General features: G+C 46.8%; 1 protein-coding gene across 5 annotated transcripts in view; it reads right to left on the reverse strand.

The window, feature by feature from the left end:
* Positions 1 to 468: 468 nt before the first annotated feature.
* Positions 469 to 25,037, reverse strand: part of CCM2 (CCM2 scaffold protein) — a 47,610-nt gene continuing 23,041 nt past the window's right edge. The window contains exons 2-10 of one of the 5 annotated variants that reach the window (XM_061587108.1): positions 14,224 to 14,397; positions 12,812 to 12,895; positions 11,161 to 11,344; positions 9,084 to 9,220; positions 7,231 to 7,366; positions 7,060 to 7,117; positions 6,451 to 6,577; positions 4,892 to 5,030; positions 469 to 2,249 (exon numbers count right to left, since the gene is read on the reverse strand). In XM_061587108.1, the coding sequence (XP_061443092.1) occupies positions 1,969 to 2,249; positions 4,892 to 5,030; positions 6,451 to 6,577; positions 7,060 to 7,117; positions 7,231 to 7,366; positions 9,084 to 9,220; positions 11,161 to 11,344; positions 12,812 to 12,895; positions 14,224 to 14,397 (1,320 nt within the window). In that variant the 3' untranslated portion in view covers positions 469 to 1,968. Of the gene's footprint in view, positions 2,250 to 4,891; positions 5,031 to 6,450; positions 6,590 to 7,059; positions 7,118 to 7,230; positions 7,367 to 9,083; positions 9,221 to 11,160; positions 11,345 to 12,811; positions 12,896 to 14,223; positions 14,398 to 25,037 lie in introns of all 5 variants that reach the window. The other 4 variants (XM_061587107.1, XM_061587109.1, XM_061587110.1 and 1 more) reach the window with 4 other exon arrangements.

Below are 25,037 nucleotides of genomic sequence, written 5' to 3' on the forward strand. Positions count from 1 at the left end.
ACTCCCAAGCTATGGCCCTGTTCCTTCTCAGGGACTGCAGCCCTGTCCAGAAGAGGCTGTCTCCCCACCTACAACTCCCATCAGCTCCAGCAAGCATGGGCGATGGCCAGGGATGATGAGAGTTGTAGTTCAGCAACATTTACTAAAGGAGTAAATCTTCCCTGCACCTGCTATGCAGATGTGCTCACTGTTTCCTCAACAAGACCTGTCCTAGAGTGCAACATCACCTTAGCACAGCATGGGCATGAAATCAAGGGCAGATTTAGGCCCACACACACACGGTGCTGTTCACAACCAGGCTTACCCCCCGGTCCCCAGCAGTGAAACACATTTGGCTGAAAAGGTGGCTGGTTTTACCTGTAGCTGACCAGCTTTTCACTTGCAACTGAAAGAATGAAAAGGGATTGGTATTTTCAGTTGTCCTTGCTGTTATAGAAAACACATACTCAGTATCCCCAGTCAAAGAGCTAAAATAGTATACAGGTCAGTTTATAGTAGCCAGCAGAGGTCTTGTGTGACATGAAATTCATATACAAAAATAACTGTGCATTTATATGTATAATATATACAACACATATACATTATGTATATATTTCTTCCACTCCTCGTTTCTTTTTTAAAAAAAACAACAATCCAAAATCAAGGAGCCTGTCCACACTTTAGCTGGCTGCCAATTCTCGTGTCTGAAGAACAACTGGATTCAATCCATACAAGAAGGTTGCGTGGACCCTGAATGCCCAAGATACTGTCGCCTCAACAATGGAAGAAGCTGCTTGCAGACTGGCCTTGGACACCCCATGACCAGCTCAGAGGTCCAAGGCCGCCATAAGAGATCCCACAAGCTATTCTTTGCCAAGACAAGACCGCCCAGCGCCATCCCAGCGGGACGGTTCCCTAGGCAACCTACAGGCCCAGATGCAGCATGTCCCAGATAGAAACGGTAGCACCAAATTCTGCAGGAAGCCAGACACCACATGGGGGTGGGGGAAGAAGGAAAAGCATCTGTGCCCTTCATCTGGGATAAGGAAATGCCAACACCTGCTAGCTGTGCTTGGGAGCTGTCGGGCACTGGGCCAGGATGGGAAAGTGGACAGCCTAACTAACAGATGGCTTTGCTCGAGGTAAGCTGGGTCATTGTGCAGAAGACTTGCCGGTGCTTCTCAACGGGAGTTGTCATGTCAAGTTGAGTTCACCCAACAGTACCCAGTGCCAAGCAGTGAAGCCGAGGTAACCGCATTTCAACCAGGCTGCTATGATGTGGCCAGCCAAGGAGGTCACCTGGCCCCTATCCCACCATCCTGGCTTCTAAGGAGAAGGAAAACAGGTCAGCTGGCCAGGCTTGGGGAAGGGAAGATCATCTCCCACCGAGGCCTTTGCCACAACAGGGGCAAAGGGCTCAGCTTCACAACCAAGGCCACCTTCTGGTTTGGATCAGAAATGTTTTGACAAAACACCTGGAATATTAAGTTATTCACATTGTGATAAACTTCATTAAAAAAACCACACACACAAAGGGTTAGAAATGTCATGTGCAAAAACCGTAAACCGGCTTGTAGAGTCCTCACGGGTCAGCCATCCTCGGCAAACCCCAGGCTCCTTTTCTTTGGAGTCATGGCTTCTCCGACAATTCAGCCCCTGGCAACAAAAACAGAAAGACACCGTGCCCTGCAAGGGCCAATCCTGCCCAGCTCTCTTCCAACCCAGCCCATCTTTGATGGCCTGCTCGCTCTCGCTCCTTCACAGAAGAGACCTCTGGCCACCAGCGCAAGGTGGGTCCCAAAGAGTCACAGAAGAAGGGAGGGAAACAGGGCCTTCGGGGAATTGACCCTGTCAGCTTCACCCAGGACAAAAATGTTGCTGTTACCCCACGGGTGGGGGGGAATGGAGAGAGGAAAAAGAGAATATGAGTGAGCGGTAGGGCCTGCAAGGGGACAGCTGCCTCCTCTCCCTCTCTCTGCGCCACCCCCTTCACGAAGAATCATGGTCCATGCTGCACCCAAGAGCTTCAATGTCGTTGCTGATGTCCGAGATCATCCGGTCCCACTCGTCTCCTTCCGAGGGCACGGATTGGTCGTCCGAGCTCCCCGCAGCTCCGTTGCCATTGGTCGTGGAGTTGGAGGTGGTGCTGACCGTCCGCCTGTACCTCCCAAAGCTGTCAGTAATGATGCCCCGCCCATCCTTCACACCAATCGTCTCTAGGAAGTTCTCAAAGTATTGGCTGTCCTTCTCGGGGATGAATGGTCTAAGGCCTTCAGAGATTTGGGGAGGGATATGGAGGGGGAACAAAGGAAGAAAACCACAGCAACAGTGTTTAATCCTTCTTCTAAAAGGCCAGCCTCAAACATTCTGTCACTTTTACTAGAAAGTTCTGAAAGCGCTCCCAGGAGGAAGTCACTCCTTTTCTAGACCCATTAAAATGGCAAGCTCACACACCCCACACAGAGCTGTGTTTGATGTCTGCCTGACATAACTTATTTGCGGTGGCAAAAGCCTGCTTTTCAGATGTGACTGCACATCGGGGGTTGGGATTTTGTGGTCCTCCGCAGACATTTTCAGCCAGCAGGGCCCATGGTCAGAGTTGTTATCCAGGAACATCTGGAGGGCCTGCCTTTGATTCATGTTACCTGCTTTTGATTCGAGGTTAGTGAAAAACAGCATGGCTGGAATCCTGATGTCCAGCATTGCTAAGTATATGTTGTGAGCTTGGGGGGTGATGGCAGTTGTCATCAAAAGCATCTGGAGGGCACCAGGTTGGGGAAGCCTGGGCCATGGTTCAAATCCATCACACATAATACCCGAAGGAAGGGTTTACAGTAAAAAAAAAAAATGCGTCTTACTTATAGCTGAATCTCTTCTATATTTATTTTTAAAACAAAAATCTCATGGGGACGCTTTTCAAGAACTAGAGGTGTGCCTCAGTCTAGAGTGCGTCTTGAGTGAACAAAATCCAGTCTGTAGCAAGGTTAAAATGCCATTTTGGAGTTTGGGTGAGGGCAAGTGTCTGCTGTTGTTTTGCATGAAGATCCAGAGTGGCATAGCGCAGAGTGTTTGATTTGGACTGGAGAGACTTGGGGTCAAGATCTGTACTTAGCCTCAGGCTGGCAAGTCTGCGGGCAAGTTTGCAAGGTTGGATAGGAACATGTAAGAGGAGGGGAAAATGCTTCGACCGTCTCTGTGCAAGATAAAGGAGCGCCGCCGCCCCCCCCAAAAAAGATGCATCCAGAAAATGTGTTTATTGAACCACTAGAGGGAGCCATGGGGAAGTGACAGCTTAATGGGGGAGTGTCCACATCCTAGCAGACTATGAAATAAAATCATTATTTTCTCTTTTTCCTCTTGATTAATCATCTTTCATTATGTTCTTCCTTTTTGTTGCCCACATTTTCAATTTTATTTCAAAAAGAAATTTCACAAGACTTGCAGCCATTGTCATATTTTGATAGCTATCTCTCAAGACAGCAGGCTGCCCAAACCTTTTTTGTTTTAAATAGGATGTTTGAACATTAGTCTTATTAATACGAAGGCTGTCACCCAATGAAATATTTTTATATTAAGCAACTATATCAGCATAAATTTGACTAACATCATAGTTACAAAGGAAAAAGCAAAATGGTGCGACCTTAGAAATTTTTTTCCAGTTTGCCATTGCTCAGGTGACCGATTCAGACATTAGTGCTCAGTAACCTACACACTGAGAGCCAGTGTGGTGTAGCGGTTAAGGTGTTGGACTACGACCTGGGAGACCAGGGTTCGAATCCCCACACAGCCATGGAGCTCACTGGGTGACCTTGGGCCAGTCACTGCCTCTCAGCCTCAGAGGAAGGCAATGGTAAACCCCCTCTGAATACTCCTTACCATGAAAACCCTATTCGTAGGGGCGCCATAAGTCAGCACCGACTTGAAGGCAGCCCATTTCCATTTTCAACCTACACGATGAAGGCAATCTCAGGATGTCCCATACATAGGAATAACGTGTTGCCTCAATATATGCACATATCTAAGTTAAAAGACAATTTCTACTTTCCCTTCTTGTGTAAGGGGAAGAAATGCAGACATAAAAGTGAGTCTTGCATGCGTTTAAGTCCTTGGATGCAAGCTAGACCCGAGTTCAGCATTACATGCAAGACGCTTCTGGTCTCCTCCTTGAAGCTGCCCCAGGAAAGGGAAGTGGAGGGCACGCCTTGCTCACATAGCATTAAACTATGATTTAGCGTGAAGGTGAAAACGGCTGATCTTGGCTTGTTAGGACAGTTTAAAAACACCAATTTGTCCTGGATAGACGGAATAAACTGCAGTTAACTGTACCGACACCGCGTTTTCTTGGCAGGTTGCTTCCGAAGCATGGAAACATCTCATCTTCTCCATTCAAGGCTCCTCAAGGACAACTTCAGGAGTTTTCAGCTTTGGTCTACCTGCTCCTACACCTGTTCCAACCAGGGCTGTGGAGTCGGAGTCATAAGCAATTTTGGGTGGAGTCGGAGTCGGTAGAAATGTACCAACTCCGGCTTCAAAATAAAATTAATATTTTAATTTTAATATTAATTTATTAATATTAATAAATTAATATACATTTGCTATTTATGAAGGAGTCGGAGAGTAAAAAAATAGAAGACTCGGAGTCGAAGGTTTGATATACCGACTCCACAGCCCTGGTTCCAACTTCTCCTTGTGGCAGCCTTTGCCATTCTGACACCCTCCAGACATTTTGGACTACAACTCCCATCAGCCACAGCTGGTGTGCTGGTTGAGGCTGATGGGAGCTGTAGTCCAAACCATCTGGAGGACAGCAGAATGAGGAAGGCAGCCTTACAGTATCGCCTCCTGTCCTAAACCAGTGGGATATAGACACAAGCATCTTTAGTTCATCAAATTGGGGGGGGGAGAGACTCACCCAGGAGGAGGAACTTTCTGCTGTCCCCATAGAGCTGTCGCAGGTTGACACAGAACTCATGGATGGATGCCCCGTTACGATATTCATGCAAAAGCATTGCAAACTGCTGGATCTCGTGAGAAGAGAGTTTTGTTCTTAACTAGGAAAAAAAGGAGTGGGTGGCATAAAATCTAAATCTGTGCCGATTCTAACACTGGGAAAAAAAGGATGTTCAAATGGAAGCTGCTCTGTCATTTGGACAACTTTCCATGCAATCTTAGACAAGGCCCTTAAATGAATGTTTACATCCTGAGAGGTAAGGCATTTGTTACTCCAAGTTCACATCTGTGGGCAGGCTAAAATATTAAACGCACCGTCAAATAATGGCACTGCCTACGCTTTTCATAGCTCGCCGTTCCTCTAGGGCTCAGTTATTTCGAACAGTGACAGAGCACAAAGACAAAGGCAGCTGTAGGATTCAAACAACAGCTTAGTCATTGGCGTGGGTTAAGGGAGCTGAGCCAAGGCCGCACACGAGAGCCACAATCAAACTGCTTGGGGGAGAGGGATGCAGTCATAGTCCTAGAGAGGGCAAACCTTGGAAAACTTGTTTCCTCCTCCCTCCCAATACATTTTCCTTTTATGTCGTGTCTTTTAGATTGTATGGGGGGGGCTGGGGTGTTTTTTTCCTTTTGAATCCCTAACCTGCTCTGGGAGCCTTTTCGCCACATGATCCATTCATGCAGGTACACAAACTTGGGGGAAGACGGTTGGTGTGATCCAGCAGTGCACAGAGGAAAGCAGAACCATCTTAACAATCCTAGGTGCTGGGGTCAGGGAAATAAAGTGCCAAGATGGCTTCTGGTTCAACCATGTACACCATCCCGTTCACATGAACCTCTCTTGACGCTGGCGCACGCCGGATCACATGCAGAAATCCATTCCTGTAAACGAGGCCTCAGGTGCCAAGAGAAAGCAAAACCCAGCACCTCCCAAAACCTTTTTTGTTCTTCTAGCACAGCATTCTCCAACCTGGTGCCCCCCAGATGCTTTGGTTGGGGCTGATGGGTGTTATAGTCCAAAACATCTGGAAGGCACCAGGCTGGAGAAGGCATCCCCTCCCAATCCCTCTAAAGCAGCCTTTCTCAACCAGTGTGCCTCCAGATGTTGTTGGACCACAGCTCCCATCAGCCTCAGCCAGCATTGCCAATGGTCAGGAAAGATGGGAATTGTGGTCCAGCAACATCTGGAGGCCCACTAGTTGGGAAACTCTGCTCTAAAAGATGGATGGGGAACCTTGTGGTTCACCAGATGTTCCCGGACTCCAACTCCCGTCAGCCTCAGCCAGCATGACTAGTGGCCAGGGATGACGGGACCTGTGGTCCAATCGTAGCTTCCCTACCCCTGCCCTAAAAGAAGAGAAAGGGACTTGATGACTCCAAGTCCTCCCAACTGAGGCACCATGTTAAATGGGTAGCATGCCCCTCTGTTCAAAGTGTAACTGCCTGCACCCCAAATGGGCCAAGGCTTCCCTAGGGAGAGGAAGGCATGTTTCCATTGCAGGGCAGGGCCCCGCCTACCGTCATCATGTAGTCCTGGAGCAGTTCCGCTGCGGTGGTGCTCAGCTCACTTTCACTAACCGTCTTGGTGTGGGGAGATGGCTGTGCCGAGAAGGAAGAAGGGGAGTTGCCACCAGTCTCCAAGGACCTGGGGAAAGAACTGAAAATGCACAACAGGCCCATGCATCACCCTCACTGAACTAAGAGCCGCTTGTTTCCTCCTCCCTCCCAATACATTTTCCTTTTATGTCATGTCTTTTAGATTGTAAGGGAGGAACTGGGTTTTCCCCCCCTTTTGAATCCCTAACCTGCTCTGGGAGCCTTTTTTGGCTGAAGATTGGGGTAAACATGATTAATGATTACCCCAGAATCAGCTCAGTATTGTCTACAATGATTGGCAGCGACTCTCCAGAGTTTCAGACCAAGGTCTCTCCCAGCTGCACCTAGAGATGGCAGGGATTGAACCTGGGACCTTCTGCATGCAAAGCACATGTTCTACCACTGAGCCACAACTCTTTCCCAATAATTATGCCTGAACAATCCCTAAGGTGACCAGGTATGGATAAAGAGCCCCCAAATGTTGAGTGTGTGTCCACACACACACTCTTCAGTGCTCCCATATATACTCACAAAGTGCTTGCTTCAGTTTCATAGGAATCTTTAACGTCCACTTTTGTAGAAGAATCATCTACAAGAAAGGTGTCAGAGAGAGAAGAGCTGTAAGTGCCAAGTACTTTTGGCTGATACAGCTGTTGCAAGAGATGTCCCAGAACACAAGAAAACAATGACAGTTTCTCATACCACTGTGCAGGGATAGATGTCGCGTTGGTGTGGAAGCCCCATCAAATATTGCTCTGTCTAGGAAGTCTATTGTGGACTCCGTGTAAACAATATGGAAGACTTGGCTAAGAAGCGAGCAGAGCTCCTCTGCGGTTACCTGGAGGAGGAGGGAACAGGTTGAATGGCTTTAGGAGTGAGCAGAGAACTTCCTATGAAGAGTCTGCTGGATCAGGCCAGTGGCCCATCAAGTCCAGCATCTTGTTATGTTACGTTGTTATGCTTTATTTCTAGGCCGCCTTTCAGCCAAATAGGCTCCCAAGGCGGCTTACACACAAATAAAAATACAAATAATACAATTTACAAAAAAAACCCAAACTAAGAAAATCCTAACATTTCTAAAAAACAGGAACAGCAAACCAAAAGCATTCATCTTCCTGGTAAAGGGCAGTCCCCAGAAAAATGTCACTAAGAGCAGGGGGGGGGGGCAAAGCAGGTGGAAAAGCATGCCCCTTGGTGGTTCCAGCACAGTCTCACCCCTGCAGCAGCCAACAAGTAGCCAACGAGATGCCTCAATGGGTAGCCTGCAAAGAAGATCCTCGAGTGCAAGAGCACTCTGCCCACGTGCGTTTGCCAGCAGCTGGCATTCCTCAAGACACAGGCTCCACCCACCACCGGCCTCACTTAAGGCCATGAAATATACAAAGTGAACTCATTTTAGCAACAAGACTAGAGGTTCTGGGAGAAGAGGAAGGGTTAAGCCTGTGGCAAAATTTAGTTGCGTTCCAGGGAAAGAAAGTGTTACAGCCTGGGTAGGAAAATTTCTATCTACAGTGCAAGATTTTAACAAGGCCACAAATGCGCATCATCACTGAAAAACCATTTCAGATAGACAAGATTATACTAGGCACTGTACGCAAATCAGATAAGCTGATCTCTACCTGTTGGTTGCACGAATGCACACAGGTCTTGGGACAGAGACTTGGCCTCTATGTGAGGCTGCCCTTGCAGACAACTCGGAAACTTCAATTGGTCCAAAATGAAGCAGCCAGATTACTGGCTGGGGTTCCATTTAGATCTCACATAACCCTTGTTTTAAACAGCTGCATTGGTTGCCAGTTTGTTTCCTAGACTAATTCAAGGTGCTCCTTCTAGCATTTAAAGCCCTAAATGACTTCGGCCCCAAATATCTGAGAGACTGTCTTCTTCCCTGCACACCCTCTGGGGTGTTAAGATCAGCAGAGGAGTCCTTTTGGTAGTTTGGGGGGGTGGTGGTCTGGGAGAGGGCCTTCTCTGTGGCAGCCCCTAAGCGGTGGACCTCCCTCTCCACAGAGGTGCATCTGGCATTTGAACTGTATATTTTTTGGGCAAATACTAAAAATACACCTCTTTATCCCGGCCTTTGACACTTGAGATGTATGTCGTCAGTATCCACCCTATTTTTGTGCTTGTAATTTGTTTTAATTGTTGTTAATGAATTTCAAACTGTAGGAAGCTGCCCTGGGATCTGCTGGTGAAAGGCGGGTAATTATTATTATTATTATTATTATTATAACAACAACAACAACAACAACAACTATTATTATTATTATTCCTTTGGTCTCAATAACTTACTGGAATGTGGCCATTTAAGCAGCTATTCCAGGGACATATTTTTTCCTTACTCCCTCTGTCTGCAACAGAAGGCTGCCTTATTCAGACAGACCACAAATGAGCATAAGACACCCCTGAGTCAAGATCTCCTCCCAGGCTATATGGATCCCTTCACCACAGCTGGGCCTGTCCAAAGTGAAGACAGGACGCGACTCCTGGATCCTTTCCAGCCAAACCAAACATGCCTCAAAGGAGGAAGATGACAGAGGCAGGACGCATCTTACTTTATTCTCTGTAGCCAGGACCACCAGGGAACAAGCTTCAACAGGCACCACTCCGCTCTCCGAGAGCGACCCGGATGCAAGAGCTTTCGAGCTTTCAGCACAAAGACTCTGGCTGGGGGAAATCCCGGGCTCCTGAGCTAAGAAAAACCAGAGACCATGAGTGGAACCAGCATGCAAGCCGTGACCCCTACATCATTCTGTGTCACACACACACACTCTCACATACTCTCACACACACACTCACACTCACTCTCACATTCACACACTCATGCTCTCACAGTCTCACGCACACACACACTCTCACGCACACACACACTCTCTCACACGCACTCTATTTAGGAATATAGGAAACTGCTTTATACAGAGTCAGGCCACTGATCCATCCAGCTCAGTATTATCCACACTGACCGGCAGCAGCTTTTCAGGGCTCCAGACAGGGGACGCTCCCAGTCCTTCCCAGCTCTAATGAGGATTGAACCAGGAACCTTCTGCATGCAAAACAGATACTCTACCCCTGAGCCTTTGGGATATATTCTACCTGAACTGCTAACTGTTGAATTGTTAGTGTTACAGCTTAGTGATATTATAATTATCATGCATTATGGTTACTGTTTTTGTTGTTGTTATGTGCCTCCAAGTCGACTACGACTTATGGCGACCCTATGAATCAGTGACCTCCAAGAGCATCTGTCCTGAACCACCCTGTTCAGATCTTGTAAGTTCAGGTCTGTGGCTTCCTTCATGGAATCAATCCATCTCTTGTTTGGCCTTCCTCTTTTTCCACTCCCTTCTGTTTTCCCCAGCATTATTGTCTTTTCTAGTGAATCATGTCTTCTCATGATGTATGATAACCTCAGTTTCATCATTTTAGCTTCTAGTGACAGTTCTAGTTTAATTTGTTCTGATACCCAGTTATTTGTCTTTTTTGCAGTACATGGTATCCTCAAAGCTCTCCTCCAACACATTTCAAATGAGTTGATTTTTCTCTTATCCGCTTTTTTCACTGTCCAACTTTCACATCCATACATAGAGATCAGGAATACCATGGTCTGAATGATCCTGACTTTGGTGTTCAGTGAGACATCTTTGCAGTTGAGGACCTTTTCTAGTTTTCTTATAGCTGCTCTTCCCAGTCCTAGCCTTCTTCTGATTTCTTGACTATTGTCTCCATTCTGGTTAATGATTGTGCCGAGGTATTGATAATCCTTGACAAATCCAATGTCCTCATTGTCAACTTTAAAGTTACGTAAATCTTCTGTTGTCATTATTTTACTCTTCTTGATGTAGAACCATTTAATTTCTGCTTCTAAGGTCCCATATAGGTGCCTGAGTGTGAAATTGGTTAGCTTGGCAAGCACACAGCACAGGACCTTCCCAGTGGCAGCCCCGGAGTTCTGGAACAAATAGTTGTTTGATCCCTTCAATTCCGGCATTCAAGAAGGCCTTAAAAATCTTCCTACTGCCTCCAGAGACTTTTGGTGAACTAATTCATTATCTCTCTTGCATCTGTTTGTCTGTATCCGCTGAGGACTGTGTACTCTGCCTGAGGCTCTTATCGTTTTGATTTCTCTCACACAGCTGCTTTATGAGGGATGATAACCTCAGAAGAACCTTCTGGATCAGACCAGTGGCTCATCTAGTCCAGCAGCCTGTTCTCACAGCGGCCAACCAGATGCCCATGGGAAGCCCACAAGCAGGACCTGAGCGCAAGAGGAGCGCTCTCCCCTCCTGTGGCTACCGACAACTGGTCTTCAGAAGCATTCTGCCTCCAATTCAGGCCCTGAAAAGTGACTTAATAAACGGAAGGAACAAACAAACTGCTTTGAGCACAAACGCACGGGTAGAGAATGTGATATGCAAACAGAGTTTATTGGTATATCACATTTTTTTTACCGATACATCTGTCTTCCTGAAGCAACACAGTCACACTGCCTATCGATTCCCCTCTTAGCTGCCTCCCGCCTGGCTGAGGGACAGAAGAGTCGGTGGATGCAGCAGAGCCCCTTGAGCGGAGCCCAGGTCCTGCACAGGCTGCCTCCCAGACTGGAAGGCAACCCCTCTTCCGGCGCCGGCCTACCTGTTTTCAACACCACCAAGTGCGAGGAGTCGTCGCGGATGTAGGAGACGGACGCGATGTCATGGATGGGAACCCTGAGGATGATATCTTCACCATCTCGCCACACCAGCTTGATGTTGTAGGCCGAGAGGCTGATCACAGCGTCATGTTCTTGGGTCAGCTGCCCCGGAAGCTGATGCGCCCTCTAGGACAAAGGGTGGGGAGGGGGGGAACAAGGGGGTGGGGTGGGGTTAACTAGCACATCTCCTCCACGGATGGACAGGCTTTTCAAAGAAAGGCAGTGCCAGAAGACGAAGGAGGGGAACGAAGAGAGAAGCAAGAACCAAGAGGAACTCCCTTTAGATGGTCCTAGAGTGTGTCTTCCCCAACCTCATATTGCTGAGTAGCCTTCTTCAACCTGGGGCCCCTCCAGGTGCTTTGGACTACAACTCCCATCAGCCCCACCTGGGGCTGATGGGAGTTGTAGTCCAAAGCACCTAGAGGGCCCCGGGCTGGCTGGGGAAGACTAGACTATCATTTCTTCAGGTACAATTATATCAGAAAATTTGCACTGATTCACTAGAAAGGAGAATAATCCTGGGAAAAACAGCAGGGGGTAGAAAAAGAGAAAGGCCAAACAAGAGATATGCCATCCAAATGTCATCCAAATGTCCAAAGAGGTATTCAAACTACATTGGTGTTTATAAGAAGTATGTTCAAATGTAGCAAGGGTGTTAATGTCTTCAGACCATTGCATAAAGGATGAACAATAATGCTGGGGAAACAGAAGGGAGTAGAAAAAGAGGAAGGCCAAACAAGAGATGGATTGATTCCATAAAGGAAGCCACAGACGGTTCACAACAGATGACCTTGGAGGTTGCTGATTCATAAGGTCACCGTAAGTCGAAATCGACTTGAAGGCACGTAACAACAACAAAACTACTTGGAGGCATCAGGCAACTAGAGAGACAACTAGGGGTGATCAATTTGTTTCCCCTCCCCCATTTCTTTTTTTGGGGGGTGTCATCCAATGAAGCCGAACGGGTGGGAGATTCAGGACAAGACCAGAGGAAGGACTTCTTCACTCAGGACAGAGTTAAGATGGAGAACTTAGGTGTGACGATGGTCACCAAGTTAAGACAACTTTAAAGGGAAACTGGACACATTCCTGGAGGATAAGGCTGCTATCAATGGCTACTAGTCATGATGGCTACCTGCCACCTCTGGGATCAAAGGCACCATGCCTCTCAATGACGAGTTGGTGCGGAACAGCAGGAGATATTTACTTCACTCAAGTCCTGCCCGTGGGCTTCCCCGAAGCATCTAACTGGCCACTGTGGGAAGTAGGATGCTGGACAAGTTGGTCCTCTGGAGTGATCCAGCAGGGTGGCCCTCCGGTACAGGCACAGGTCTTTCACGGCCCTTCTGAGAACCTTTAATGGGAGTTGTCAGGTACTGAACCTGGGTGTTTATGCATGCAAAGCACCTGTGTTTTCACTCGGCTGTGTTAAACCAGCAGTGAGCAATGGCACCTGCCAGGACTATCAGGTTCCTCCTTTCCAAGTGCCAAATAGGTTATTCCTTTTATTTTTCAAAGGCATACCCTTGCTCATGACTTCAAAGAGCCCCATCCCACCCCCCGGGTCTGATGCTCAAGCAAGCTGGTACGCACCTTTGCATTGTCTATTAAATGCAGTATTTCAGTACGGCTGGAGGGGTTCAGGTACCCTGGGACAGATGTTAATTGACCTAAATACTGGACAGAAATTAAGATTTGTCAGAGCAAAATGCACGCATGCGCAAACTACCTCTCAGCCCTCTGAAGGAGCAGGGCGGCCTTCAAAGATGGGCAACGTGCCTAAGAGAAAGGTATCTCTCGGCAACCCCACTAGTGCACTTCACAAGTACTGGCAGGGGACTGCTCTTAAGAAGGAGCACGCCTTGAAGGAGAGGAAGACCCAAGTGCGTGTCTGCCCCAATCTTCCAGAAAGCTCCACCTAAACCATAAAGGCATTCAGAAAATATTATAATACACGCGAGCTATTCAAATGGGCCTTTGGGGACTTAGGATGCACGCAAGTCAATTTAGAGATTGATGATCAATTTAGAGATTGGTCAATGTTTACGCTATACGTTACAGAGGATTAGACACATTGCTGGAAGACAAGTCTGTCAATGGCTATTAGCCCTGATGACTGTATTCTACCTCTACAGTCAAAGGCAGTACGCCTCCGAAAGCCGGTTGCTGGAAACCACAGGAGGGGGAAGAGAGCTGCTGTTGCACTCAGGTCCTGCCGGCACCCAATGGGGCATCTGATAGGCCGCTGTGAGAACAGGATGCTGGATTAGATGGGCCACTGGCCGGATCCTGCTTCAGGGCTCTCCTTACGTCTTATTACTTTTTTAGTGCTCTGATACAACAGCTATCCCACTTGTGAAGCTACTGAATGTGGATTGTTGTAATCAGCCTTGAATTTCCAGAGACTGGCAAATGCTCCCACTGAGTCAGAACAGCTACTACTGGCTCCTTGTGAAAGGGCTGAATGGCAACTGGAAAAGTGGAGAATATTCAACTTCCTAACTGTTAGAGCCCTACGACAATGGGACCAATTACCTAGAGAGGTAGCGGGCTCTCCGACACTGGAGGCCTTCAAGAGGCAGCTGGACAGCCCTCTGTCGGGAATGCTTTGATTTGGATCCCTGCATTGTGCAGGGGGTTGGACTTGATGGCCTCACAGGCCCCTTCCAACTCTAGTATTCTATGATTCTATGAAATAACCTGTACATGCTAAGAACTAAAACAAAGGTAGCCAGCCTGGTGCCCAGCAGATGTGGCTGGACTACAACTCCCATCATCCCTGACCATGCTGGCTGGGGCTGACCGGAGCTGCAAACCAACAGTGTACAGAGGGCACTGCGTTGGCTACCCCTGATCTACAACAGATTTAAACACAGGAGGGACGTAGGATGCTGCCTTTGTTCACCAGACTTAAGCTTGCTGGGATGTTCACCCAGAGGTCTTTGAAGAGATGCTTTGGCTCACCAACGAGGAGGCCAGTAAGCCGAAGACCAGGAAGCGGTTACCTTCACTTCCTTCTCTATGTAGTCGTTCAAGAGGACGTCTGGCTCAACTCGGTCAGGCAAGGAGAGCGAGACGGTGTGCAGGGGCCGCCGCTCCGTCACCTTCTCCTGGGCCTTCTTATCTCGACCCTTCTCGCCTTTCAGGAAGACGCGCTTGAAAGGGGACACGATCCCAGGCTGCGGGCAGAAAGCAGGAAAGGGGAGTTTTAAGGCAATGTTTGGCCAACCTGATTTACAGGCCTACAGACTGTCAGATATGAATCAATGACGGTAGCTGTTTTTTTAAAAAAGGAAGAAGAAGAAGAAGAGAGATGCATTCATAGAACAGAGCACTGTGTACCCAGTTTCAATGAGCCAGGCAGCCATTATATTAATTGCATCTGCTTCCTCCTCCTTTTGAAAGGACTCATTATTCACCTGTTCCTATGTGACTTTTCCAAAACGAATAGCTGGTTCTTTGCCAGACAAAGAACCCTATTAGCGAAAAAGTATATAGACTGGAGGCTCCTTTCCTTAACCCTCGCCCCACTCAGCCCCTGGAAACTGGGCTAGCCCAAGACATTTTGCTGCCTATCCCAAGTGAGCTACATCTTGCAAAGTCTGATAGGGGAGGACGAGGGTTGGGAGCAAAGGAACACGGGAAGTAGTCTTATCCTGAGTTAGACCATTAGTCCATCTAGGTCAGCATTGCCTACACTGACTGGCAGCGGCTGTCCAGGGAGTCAGGCAGGGAGTCTCTCTCCCAGCCCTGTCTGGAGATGTCATTGAACATCTTGATTGAACTTGGGAGTTTCTGCATACAAATCAGATGCTCTCCAATGGAGAGACAGTCTTTCCCTAGGAACTCTCACAACATCGGAGAACATAGGCGGAGGCATTGCAAAGGATTCTGGGGCACATGAATGTCAGCAGGACCCCCAACCAACAGCTTGAGCCACTTCTGCATACTTTTAACCATTTATTGATAAGAGTTCACAAAGTTTCAGAAGAACCCCATCAACGGAACAGTAGAAGGCAATCTACTCCACTGCCACAATCCTGCCAAAGCTGGCCCATCCACAGTACAATGTTCCAGGTAACAGCCTTGGGGCTGTATTTTGGACTAGCTGCAGTTTCTGAACAGTCTTCAAAGGCAGCCCCACATATAATGCATTACAGTAGTCTAATCTGGGCATGGATCACCAAGGTTACCTGGAGCCCCCTGGCTAAAAATAAGACTCCACAAGGAATGCCAGAGGAAACACAGGCCTTTCCAAGCCGCTCATTGCCACTGGAAGGTGGCAAGGGTGGGGGATGTATTTGCGAAGCCCAGAATACCACTGTGCACCTCCCCTCACACATCTGGAGTCATATGGGAGGGTCTGTTATGGGAGCCTTCCCTTCTACGTTATTTAGGTTAAAGCTTCTAAAGGTCAAGGTTGGTCCACTGCTCTGTACAAAGTGTGCCTTGCAGAGCTTTCTAAACAGGCAGGCATTGAATGCTACTTGCTAAATGCCAAGCAGAGAGATTACAGAAGCGAGCCACCCTGACCATTCAGGCAACCAGATGTTTTGTTTTTAGAGTGGCCATGTGCTTTCGCCAAAGGGCAAGCTATTATCAACCAACATAACTCCCAAGAAAAGCAATGCTTTTGTCCTGGAACTGGGCACTTTCTGCTGCTTCTCTTCTGGCTCTCAAGACCTTCAGTGGGCAGGGCATGAAGCTGCAAGCGATGGTGACCGAGTGAAGTTTCACTATCGCTAAAGGGAGGCCGCAGGGTGGAACCTTCTCACGGCGAACATGACTCCTTAAACTAGGCCTTCGTGGCCAGATGTACAAAGAAGTCTGTTGGTCCCAGAGGCCAAGTAACCATCCCTTCAGCCTTCCCCAACTGGTGCCCTTTGGAGATTTTGGACTGCAACTCTCATCAGAAGTGCTGCAAGACTCAGTCTTGCCCAAGCTCACAAAGAGGCAAGAAGCCATTTGGGAGAGTCCGCCAAGCAACAGAGGGGTGGGCAACCTTTGGCCCTCCAGGTGCTGCTGAGCTATGACTCCCATCAGCAAGGATGGCCAACGGCCAGGGATGATGGGCGTTGTAGTTCAGCATCTGGAGGGCTGGAGGACTAGAGGCTCCCCACCTCTGCAATAAAGCAAGGGTAGGTGCGCCTGTAAGCTCTACCCACATGCCTTTCTTTGGAGAAATGCAGGAGGCGGCAACACCACCGCTCTTGAGGGAAGCTCCACACATTTGGGCTGATGAGACCACTTTTGTAGTACGGGCACAGCTTGCTACCCAAAGCGGCTGGGGAGGGCTGTATCTGACCTGCGAGAACAGAAAGTGGCTAGCATCCATACCAGGGAAGAAAGGGAGGCCCGAAACCAAGATGCTAGAAAAGTAGAAATGTATCGTTTGTAAAAACCCAACACGTTTCAGCCTGTTAATTTTCATTACTTACATAAACATGTAAAATCATACATATGAAATATATACACATGCCCACGTCCTGTTCTTTGAGGCGTTAATATTGCTGTAAGTGGTCTGCTCATTTGAACTTCTCGCTAGCCTAAATGGTAAGTCATAGACTGATTTATAGATTTCATATGTATGATTTTACATGTTTATGTAAGTAATAATGTGTCCCTGTTGTTTCATTTATTTATAGCCCCTGACGAAGGCCTGAAAATCGTTGGGTTTTTACAAACAATAAATGTCTACTTTTCTAGCATCTCGGTTTCTGCCCTCCCTTTTCCTCTGTATCTGACCTGCCCCAGAGCTGCCAGGGTGCAGACTCAGCTTGCATTCATGACAGAACCCTCTTCTCCCACAGATCCCAGGCCCTCCCTGCCACAATCCCAAACTGGACAACACAGATGCTTTTCCGGCTGCTGTACTACAGGAGAAGAGACTTTGGCAATACATAGTTTGGGGGGGGAGGGCAGATGGGAGGAATACCGCTGTTAACAAAAGGCATAAAGCCCCCCCCCAAGTACACCTGTGCTGTTGGGAACATCTAAAAAGGGACACTGGAATCTCCAGGTGCTCCACTGAAATTCACAAAAGATGGGGCAACTGGGCTCCTGCTGGGAGGAAGGGCGCGATATAAATCAAATAATAGATAAATACATAAGAAGGGAGACTGTATTAGAACCAGAAAATCTTGCAAAGCTCCTGCATAGTAGATGGAGCATCCATACTCTGGATTATTATATTCCTGGACATACAGGGAAGAGTGTGCATGTGCGTATGGGGCAAATGTTTCTCCGGAGTGAACCAACCCACCAATTCACAAACTCAAGAAACATTTTCACAGACCTATCCACTGATGGCTTCCATGCTCCATTCCTGCGCACAAAATCTGTGCTACGGTGATCCAGGAAAAGTTGGGTGTTTTTGTTTTGACCAAGTAGCTCATGGTGCAAGAAGTCAAGAGAAAAAGAGAGATGGTTTAATAGTCACTGGAAGAGAGACTGCCTTGAGCGTGAAACAGCTTGACAGACAGACAGAAGGTGGTGAGGCAGGGCTGTTAGCCTCTGAGCATGTGCAGAGGCAAAGGAGAGCAACAGACACATCTTAGGAACACGGGAGAGAGAGCTTTTGCTTATTGAAAGCATTTTATTAAAACCCCAGGAGACAAACAGCACAGCAATCCCAAACTCCTACCTCATTCTCCATGAAGTATCTAGTTGCCAAGAGGGATGGTTTGGGAAGGTTGGTCCTGGATCGAGCGGGTCCCGCTCTGCAGCCCTATCGTGCTCCTTCAGGGTGCCAGCTAATGGCTGACACTGTCAGAGGGCGAGGCACAACTGTCAGCTTGTGCTCTTAAGCAAGAATGCAAAAAGGACGCAAACCACAGCTTCCTCCTGCTCAGAACAGAGCGAGAGAGACAGCTGTGCAAGTCACAAGGGGAACAAACGTGTAAGCGAGGGGTTGGGAGCTCACCTTCCCTGAAGCCCTCCACACCATCAAGGCGGCGTTTCAAAGGGGCTTGTGCAATCAAGATCTAATTGTGCTGCACAAGTTTCTAACAGATACACAGAGAGCTGGAAAGTGGCCTTCAAGAGCTGCACTCTGCGACTCTGTGCCATTTATTCTCAGCAGTAAGGCATCTTGAAGTATGTTTTAATACAGTTTCAGAAGTGAAGGAAGTTGCCTGAGGCCAAATTTGCCCAAGGATTATGTAATTCTCTTAGGAGTCCCAACTTTCCAAGACATCCATCCCTTTTTCCAGAAGTTCCATGTTATCTTGCAAAACACTGGAGTCTTGTCAACTGATTTAAAAGTGTGGGCCCCCAATTCATCCCAAGCTAGGAATGCTGCATTAAAGCCAGCCTTCCCCAAACTGGTGCCCTCCACAAATGGGAGTTGGGATCTAAAATATCTGGAAGGCACCAGGTTGGGGAATGCTGAGTTGAGCACACAAAGAAGTTTCAAAACTTAACCTGTTTAGAGAAGGGAGAGAGAGGAAAGAAGCAAAGCCCCAAAAGGTGCGGCTCTGGTGGGTGGGGTGACGTTTTCAACAAAGTTCCCCAGGGACACGCGGCTACCACTGAGCTCCCCACCCTGGTACGTGCCTAAAAACATGACCAGCAGGGCTTAAAGGAGGAAGACTGCCCGGAGGGAAGCCAGACCAACCTTCGCCAAGCTGGTGAAGTCTGACAGGTGGCTGGCCCTGCCCACCTGTCAGCCCGCTAATGTCACAATGACATCAGGCGATCTGCTTTTGCTTGTGCAGACAACTAGTCTGGACTTACAAAGTGCTGCACCTGAAGTTCTGCAAGTGCTGACAATCTGCTAATTCTCTTTTTTAAAATTGATTTTCATGCAAATTTAAGGGGGGGGAAAGAAAAGACACAAGAAAAAACAGCAACCATCAACTCACATTAATGCAAGAAGCATCGTATTTTATTTATTTATTTATTTGATTTATATCCTGCCATTTCTCCCAGTAGGAGCCCAGGGTGGCATATGCTATCCAAATGTCCAAAGAGGTATTTAAATATACATATAAAATATGTATATTTTATACATTTAAATCAGTTTATTTATTTACTTATTATTTCCATTTATATACCGCCCTTAGCAGAATAGCTCTCAGGGCGGTGAACAAACAAGATAAAATACAATATATCATAATAAAAATCATAAAAACATGTACAAACGAACAACAGAAAGCACAACAAAAACAAATACAACACAAATTAAGAAGGATACATGTTAAAAGTAGAAAGATTAAGAAAATTAAAAGATTAAAATGCCTGGGAGCATAAAAAGGTCTTTACCTGGCGCCGGAAAGATAGAAGTGTAGGCGCCAGGCGTACCTCTTCGGGGAGGCTGTTCCACAACTCAGGGGCCACCACAGAAAAGGCCCTAGATCTAGTAACCACCCTCCGGGCTTCCCGATGAGCTGGTACCCGGAGGAGGGCCTTAGATTCTGAACGAAGTGAACGGGTAGGTTCATAGCGAGAGAGGCGTTCCACAAGGTATTGAGGTCCCACGCCGTGTAAGGCTTTATAGGTCAAAACCAGCACCTTGAATCTCGCCCGGAAGCAAATAGGGAGCCAGTGCAGACGCGCCAGAATAGGTGTTATATGCAAAGACCGACTGGTCCTCGTCAATAGTCTGGCAGCCGCGTTCTGCACCAGCTGAAGCTTCCAAACTGTCTTCAAGGGCAGCCCTACGTAGAGCGCATTACAGTAATCCAATCTTGAAGTTACCAGAGCATGAACAACGGAGGCGAAGTCATCCCTGTCCAGATAGGGGCGTAGTTGGGCTACCAGACGAAGATGGTAAAATGCATTCCGTGCCACCGAGGCCACTTGGGCCTCGAGAGACAAGGAAGAATCGAAAAGAACCCCCAAACTACGTACCTGTTCTTTCAGGGGGAGTGTAACCCCATCCAGAACAGGGTGAACATCCACCATCTGAGCAGGGAAGGCGTTCACCAGCAGTGTCTCGGTCTTGTCTGGATTGAGTCTCAGTTTATTAGCTCTCATCCAGTCCATTATCGCGGTCAGGCAACGGTTCAGCACATCAACAGACTCACCTGAAGAAGATGAAAAGGAGAAATAGAGCTGCGTGTCATCAGCATATTGATGGCAACGCACTCCAAAACTCCTGATGACCGCACCCAGCGGCTGCATGTAGATGTTGAAAAGCATGGGGGACAAAACCGACCCCTGAGGGACTCCACAATGGAAAGTCCATGGTGTCGAGTGATGTTCCCCAAGCACTACCTTCTGGTGACGGTCCGCGAAGTAGGAGCGGAACCACTGCCAAGCAGTGCCCCTGACACCCAACTCCACGAGTCTCCCCAGAAGGATACCATGGTCGATGGTATCAAATGCCGCTGAGAGATCAAGGAGAATCAACAGAGTCACACTCCCCCTGTCCCTCTCCCGACAAAGGTCATCATACAGGGCGACCAAGGCTGTTTCGGTGCCAAAACCGGGCCTAAAACTGGATTGAAACGGATCTAGATAATCGGTTTCATCCAAGAGCGCCTGGAGCTGGCCGGCAACCACCCGTTCCAAAACCTTGCCCAAAAAAGGGACATTCGCCACCGGTCTATAGTTGTTCAAGTTATCTGGGTCCAAGGAGGGTTTCTTTAAAAGAGGTCTCACTACTGCCTCCTTGAGGCTACTAGGGACTTTATATTCCGCCCATCCTCCTAGCAAGAGCCCAGGGCGGCATATGCCATCCAAATGTCCAAAGAAGTATCCAAACTACGTTAGTGTTTATAAGAAGTACGTTCAAATGCAGCAAAGGTGTTAATGTCTTCAGACCATTGCATAAAAGATGGACAACAATGCTGGGAAAAACAGAAGGGGGTAGAAAAAGAGGAAGGCCAAACAAGAGATGGATTGATTCCATAAAGGAAGCCACAGACCTGAACTTACAAGAACACGGTGGTTCACGACAGATGCTATTGGAGGTCTCTGATTCATGGGGTCGCCATAAGTCGTAATCGACTTGAAGGCACATAATAACAAAATTTATCTTTTCAGGCTCGAAATAGAAATCTCTTAGTAACAACAAGGGCTCGCAAAATCTATTTTTGGTTGATTCTCTGGGCTTCCAAAGCACTCTACACATTGTGATAAGTGATCAACAGGTGACAGCCGGATTCTGTTCCTCACCCCTGCTCTAAGGCGTGGCCCTGCTGGCAAGGGCTGATGGGCAATGTAGTCCAAAAGCATCTGGAAGGTTGCTTTCAGGCGAAGCAAGCTGCTGGGTTGCATTTGCTTAGTTTCCTTTCAGACTGAAAGTTGTATCAATCATAGCATAAGACAATTTAAGTATTAGCAGGCAGGGGACACCTTCCTTTTCTCCAGCTTCAAGAAACTGCCACCACAGGACCCTCGACTGAGACGGCCACTTAGAGCAAAGGGTGGACGGCAGAGAAAGGAATTGCTTTTTGAAATGCACAGTCCTCCCTCTCTGGAAGCAAGACCGATCCAAGCAATTGACAAAGTGCAGTGAAGCTGCCCACCGATCATTACATCATACCACATGGCAATGTTGGGTATAACCACAATTCCGCTGTTCCGTTAGCCTGAGCTGGACTTTGCCCTCTTTGAAAGGCAACAGACCAGAATAATTAGGCATTGACTTTGGCTCTGCAGACTCCTCCTACTCAAGTCCTCCAGATTCCCTCCTTTATATGCCAACTTAACAGGTGTTTATCAAAGTGATTTAAAAAAAATTATAGCAAATTTAACAAAAGGAAAAGCCCATCAGCTCACATTACGAATACAAGAACCTTTGGCCCTCCAGATGTTGTTGGACTACAACTCCCATCAGTCTTGGACAGCCAAAGGTTCCCCACTCTGACAACAGCCATCAATACAGCTACCGTATATTCCGGCGTATAAGATGACTTTTTAACCCTGGAAAATCTTCTCCAAAGTCGGGGGTCGTCTTATACGCCGGGTGTCGTCTTATTAGGGTTGCCATATTGCCCAGATAGCCAGGTTTTACCCGGATTCTAAGCATGCCACCCGGCACCCCGCTACCCCTTAGGTGGCCCGGATTCTCAGCTTTCATTTAAAAAAAAAATTAAGTTTCTAGGTGGTGCGGTTCTCAAGATATATATAAAAACGTCAGGCACCCCCCCCCCGGTTAAATCTTTTTTTAAACTACTGTATAGCCCCGCCCATTCAGGATTTCAGCCAATCAGTGAAGTGTTTGTTTGGTGGCAGTGTCTGCAAAACTTCATTGCGAGGCCAGAAAATGGTGGTTTCCCCTCCTGTTTATCTGAAAATCTCATAAATTGGGTAGGTATATACATTTCAGTTTTTCCCCCTGTTGTGTGTAGGAGTCAGATCCTGGGCAGTGTTTTGAAAACCTTCCCAATAGTTGCTTTTGGGAGTAAAAACAGTGCTAATCCCATATGTCCAGAGTAAATCCTATTGAATTCAGTAGGAATTACTTTTGAGTAGACATGATTATGAATGTGCTGAAAATCAATGGGACTTTGGAGTGAATGTAAAAAAGAATTGTGTTTGTGTTCTCTTTCTGCCCCCCCCCCCAGTCCTATTTTAAAGCAAGTAGGCAGGGCTTACTTAGGTATTGCAGTTTTTATTCTGTAGGAAACTAATACTGATTTTTAAAAAACTAATACTGATTTTTCTGCAATGACCAATTGGTTTGACAATAAACTATTATATGGGCTGTATGTATTTATACATCTGCAGTGTGTGCGTGTGTGTATGGAGTCTTTCCAACACCCCTGTGAGGTAGGGTTGGAAACCAAGGCAGCTCAAAACAAGAAATAAAGCCATTTAAAATCCAATAACCATAAAAACAAGTATAAACAGTTGCAAAACAGTGTAAAGTGGCATTATTCGGAATTTGGGGTTGTGTGAATGAAGTTGCTTATCACTTGAGGTTGCATTTCTGTCCCTGTTTGAGTAAGCCCCATTGAATACGCCGGGACTTGCTTCTGAATAAATAAATTTAGGATTGCGCTATAAATATCTTTACAGTTTGTGTAAATAATAAATATATTTGATAGTTATGCTTATATAAATATTTCTTCATTTATCATATTTTTGGTTTTTGGTTAGGAATCCTGACTGGTTGTGAGATGCTTAGTTTTTTGCCTTATAGGAATCTTGTTGTGGTTGGTATGGTATTACATTTAGGAAAGTGTTACTGCCTTCTGTATTTTTTTTTCCTATTTGCATTTCACTTATCTTTAACCTCACTCCGTTACAGCCATAGAAGCAACAGCAGCATATGCAAGATAATTAACTCCCATTAGTGATAAGAACAAGAATTTATAATTATTATTTCAATTAAAACAAGAGGCTTATCAATACTTTGAAGAGGACCAGATATTTATTTTCTTTCTGAGCCCAGGACTGGGTCTTTCATGATGCCCGGTGTGTGTGTGTGGGGGGGGGAGGAGGAGAGTAGTCGATAAGACAGACATCCTGGCATTGATAATCGAATTAGCAAGGTATGTGTGGGGTTGTTGTACATTTCCAGGCTCAGTTTCGTTTTGAGTATGGAGGTGGAACCTGTGTAGATGTGGTTATCAAAGGGAGAAGAAATTTTGAGTTAAGCAAAGCTCTGCTTTTATAAAACCTAAGAAACATACAGTACTTTGAATGTCTGAGTGCCTGCACCAGTGGAATACTGGAGGAAGTTGTAAAACTTGCTGCAACAGTATTTAGAACTGAGCATGTGGTGTGAAAGACTCCTTTTCCTGACATTTTGGCTTGTTTTTCTCTGATTGTGTATTTTTATTGTTTTTACTATATTTGTAAGCTGTGCTGAGCTCTGTTTTTAACAGCAAAAGGGCAGGATATAAATTCTCTTAATCAATCAATAAATACTCCATAGTGTTGGAAACTAGAGTCTAGGCATTTAATGTTGTTTTCCTGCTAAGTACCTGCATGTCATAAGCAGGGGTAGTCTTATACGGCGAGTATATCCCAAACGCTATATTTTAACTGGAAAAGTTGGGGGTCGTCTTATACGCCCAGTCGTCTTATACGCCGGAATATACGGTACCTTAATTTAAACTTATAAGCCATCCAAATGTCCAGACAGCCATCCACACAAAATTGGCATTTATAAGAAATGTGTTCAAATGCAGTAAGGGCAGCGAGGTCCTCAGACCATTGTTTAATAGACAGTGGGTGTTTATCCTTCCACGCTCAAAGTAGAAGTCTCTTAGCAACCACAAGGTCTCCCCAAATCCACTTTTGTCATCAAGTTACCTATTAGCTACCGGGCTAAGTTCAAGGTTCTGGTATTGGTGCACAAAGCCCTATGCAGTTTGGGACAAGGATACCTGAAAGACCGTGTTATCCCATATATACCCAGCCGATCACTGCGCTCTGCAGGTGAGGGCCTCCTGCAGAAACCATCTTATCAGGTTTGTTCTGCACAACATAGGAAGCGGACCTTTAGTGACTTCCGGGAAGGGTGACTTCGCTTGTGCCTGCTTTTGGGACGGGCTCCCGCCTCAAAAGAAGCTTATTCAGATATAAATCAGTCAGAACATTTTTTTTTTTGACTGATGAAATTTCTCCCGGGCAGGGAGAAACGTAGAGATCAACCTCAAAGCCTGTTTTTGTTGGGAGGACTGGATTTCATTAATTTATGAGATAAGGTCCAGCCAACAATGCCGGACGGACTTTCTAACAAGCTCTATCTGCTTAAGCGATACGTTTATCTTTTCTTCAAAGAGAGAACGGACTAACAGGCAAGCACCCTTCTTTCTATTATTTTTTTTACTTGGTTTAAATTGTTGCAGCAAAAGGAGATTTGTCAGATTGATCGGCTTTGGACAACTTCTGGGTGAGATATAGCTCTTCTCTGTTATTC

The sequence above is a fragment of the Rhineura floridana genome, chromosome 10, assembly GCF_030035675.1.
Source record: "Rhineura floridana isolate rRhiFlo1 chromosome 10, rRhiFlo1.hap2, whole genome shotgun sequence".
NCBI lineage: Eukaryota > Metazoa > Chordata > Lepidosauria > Squamata > Rhineuridae > Rhineura > Rhineura floridana.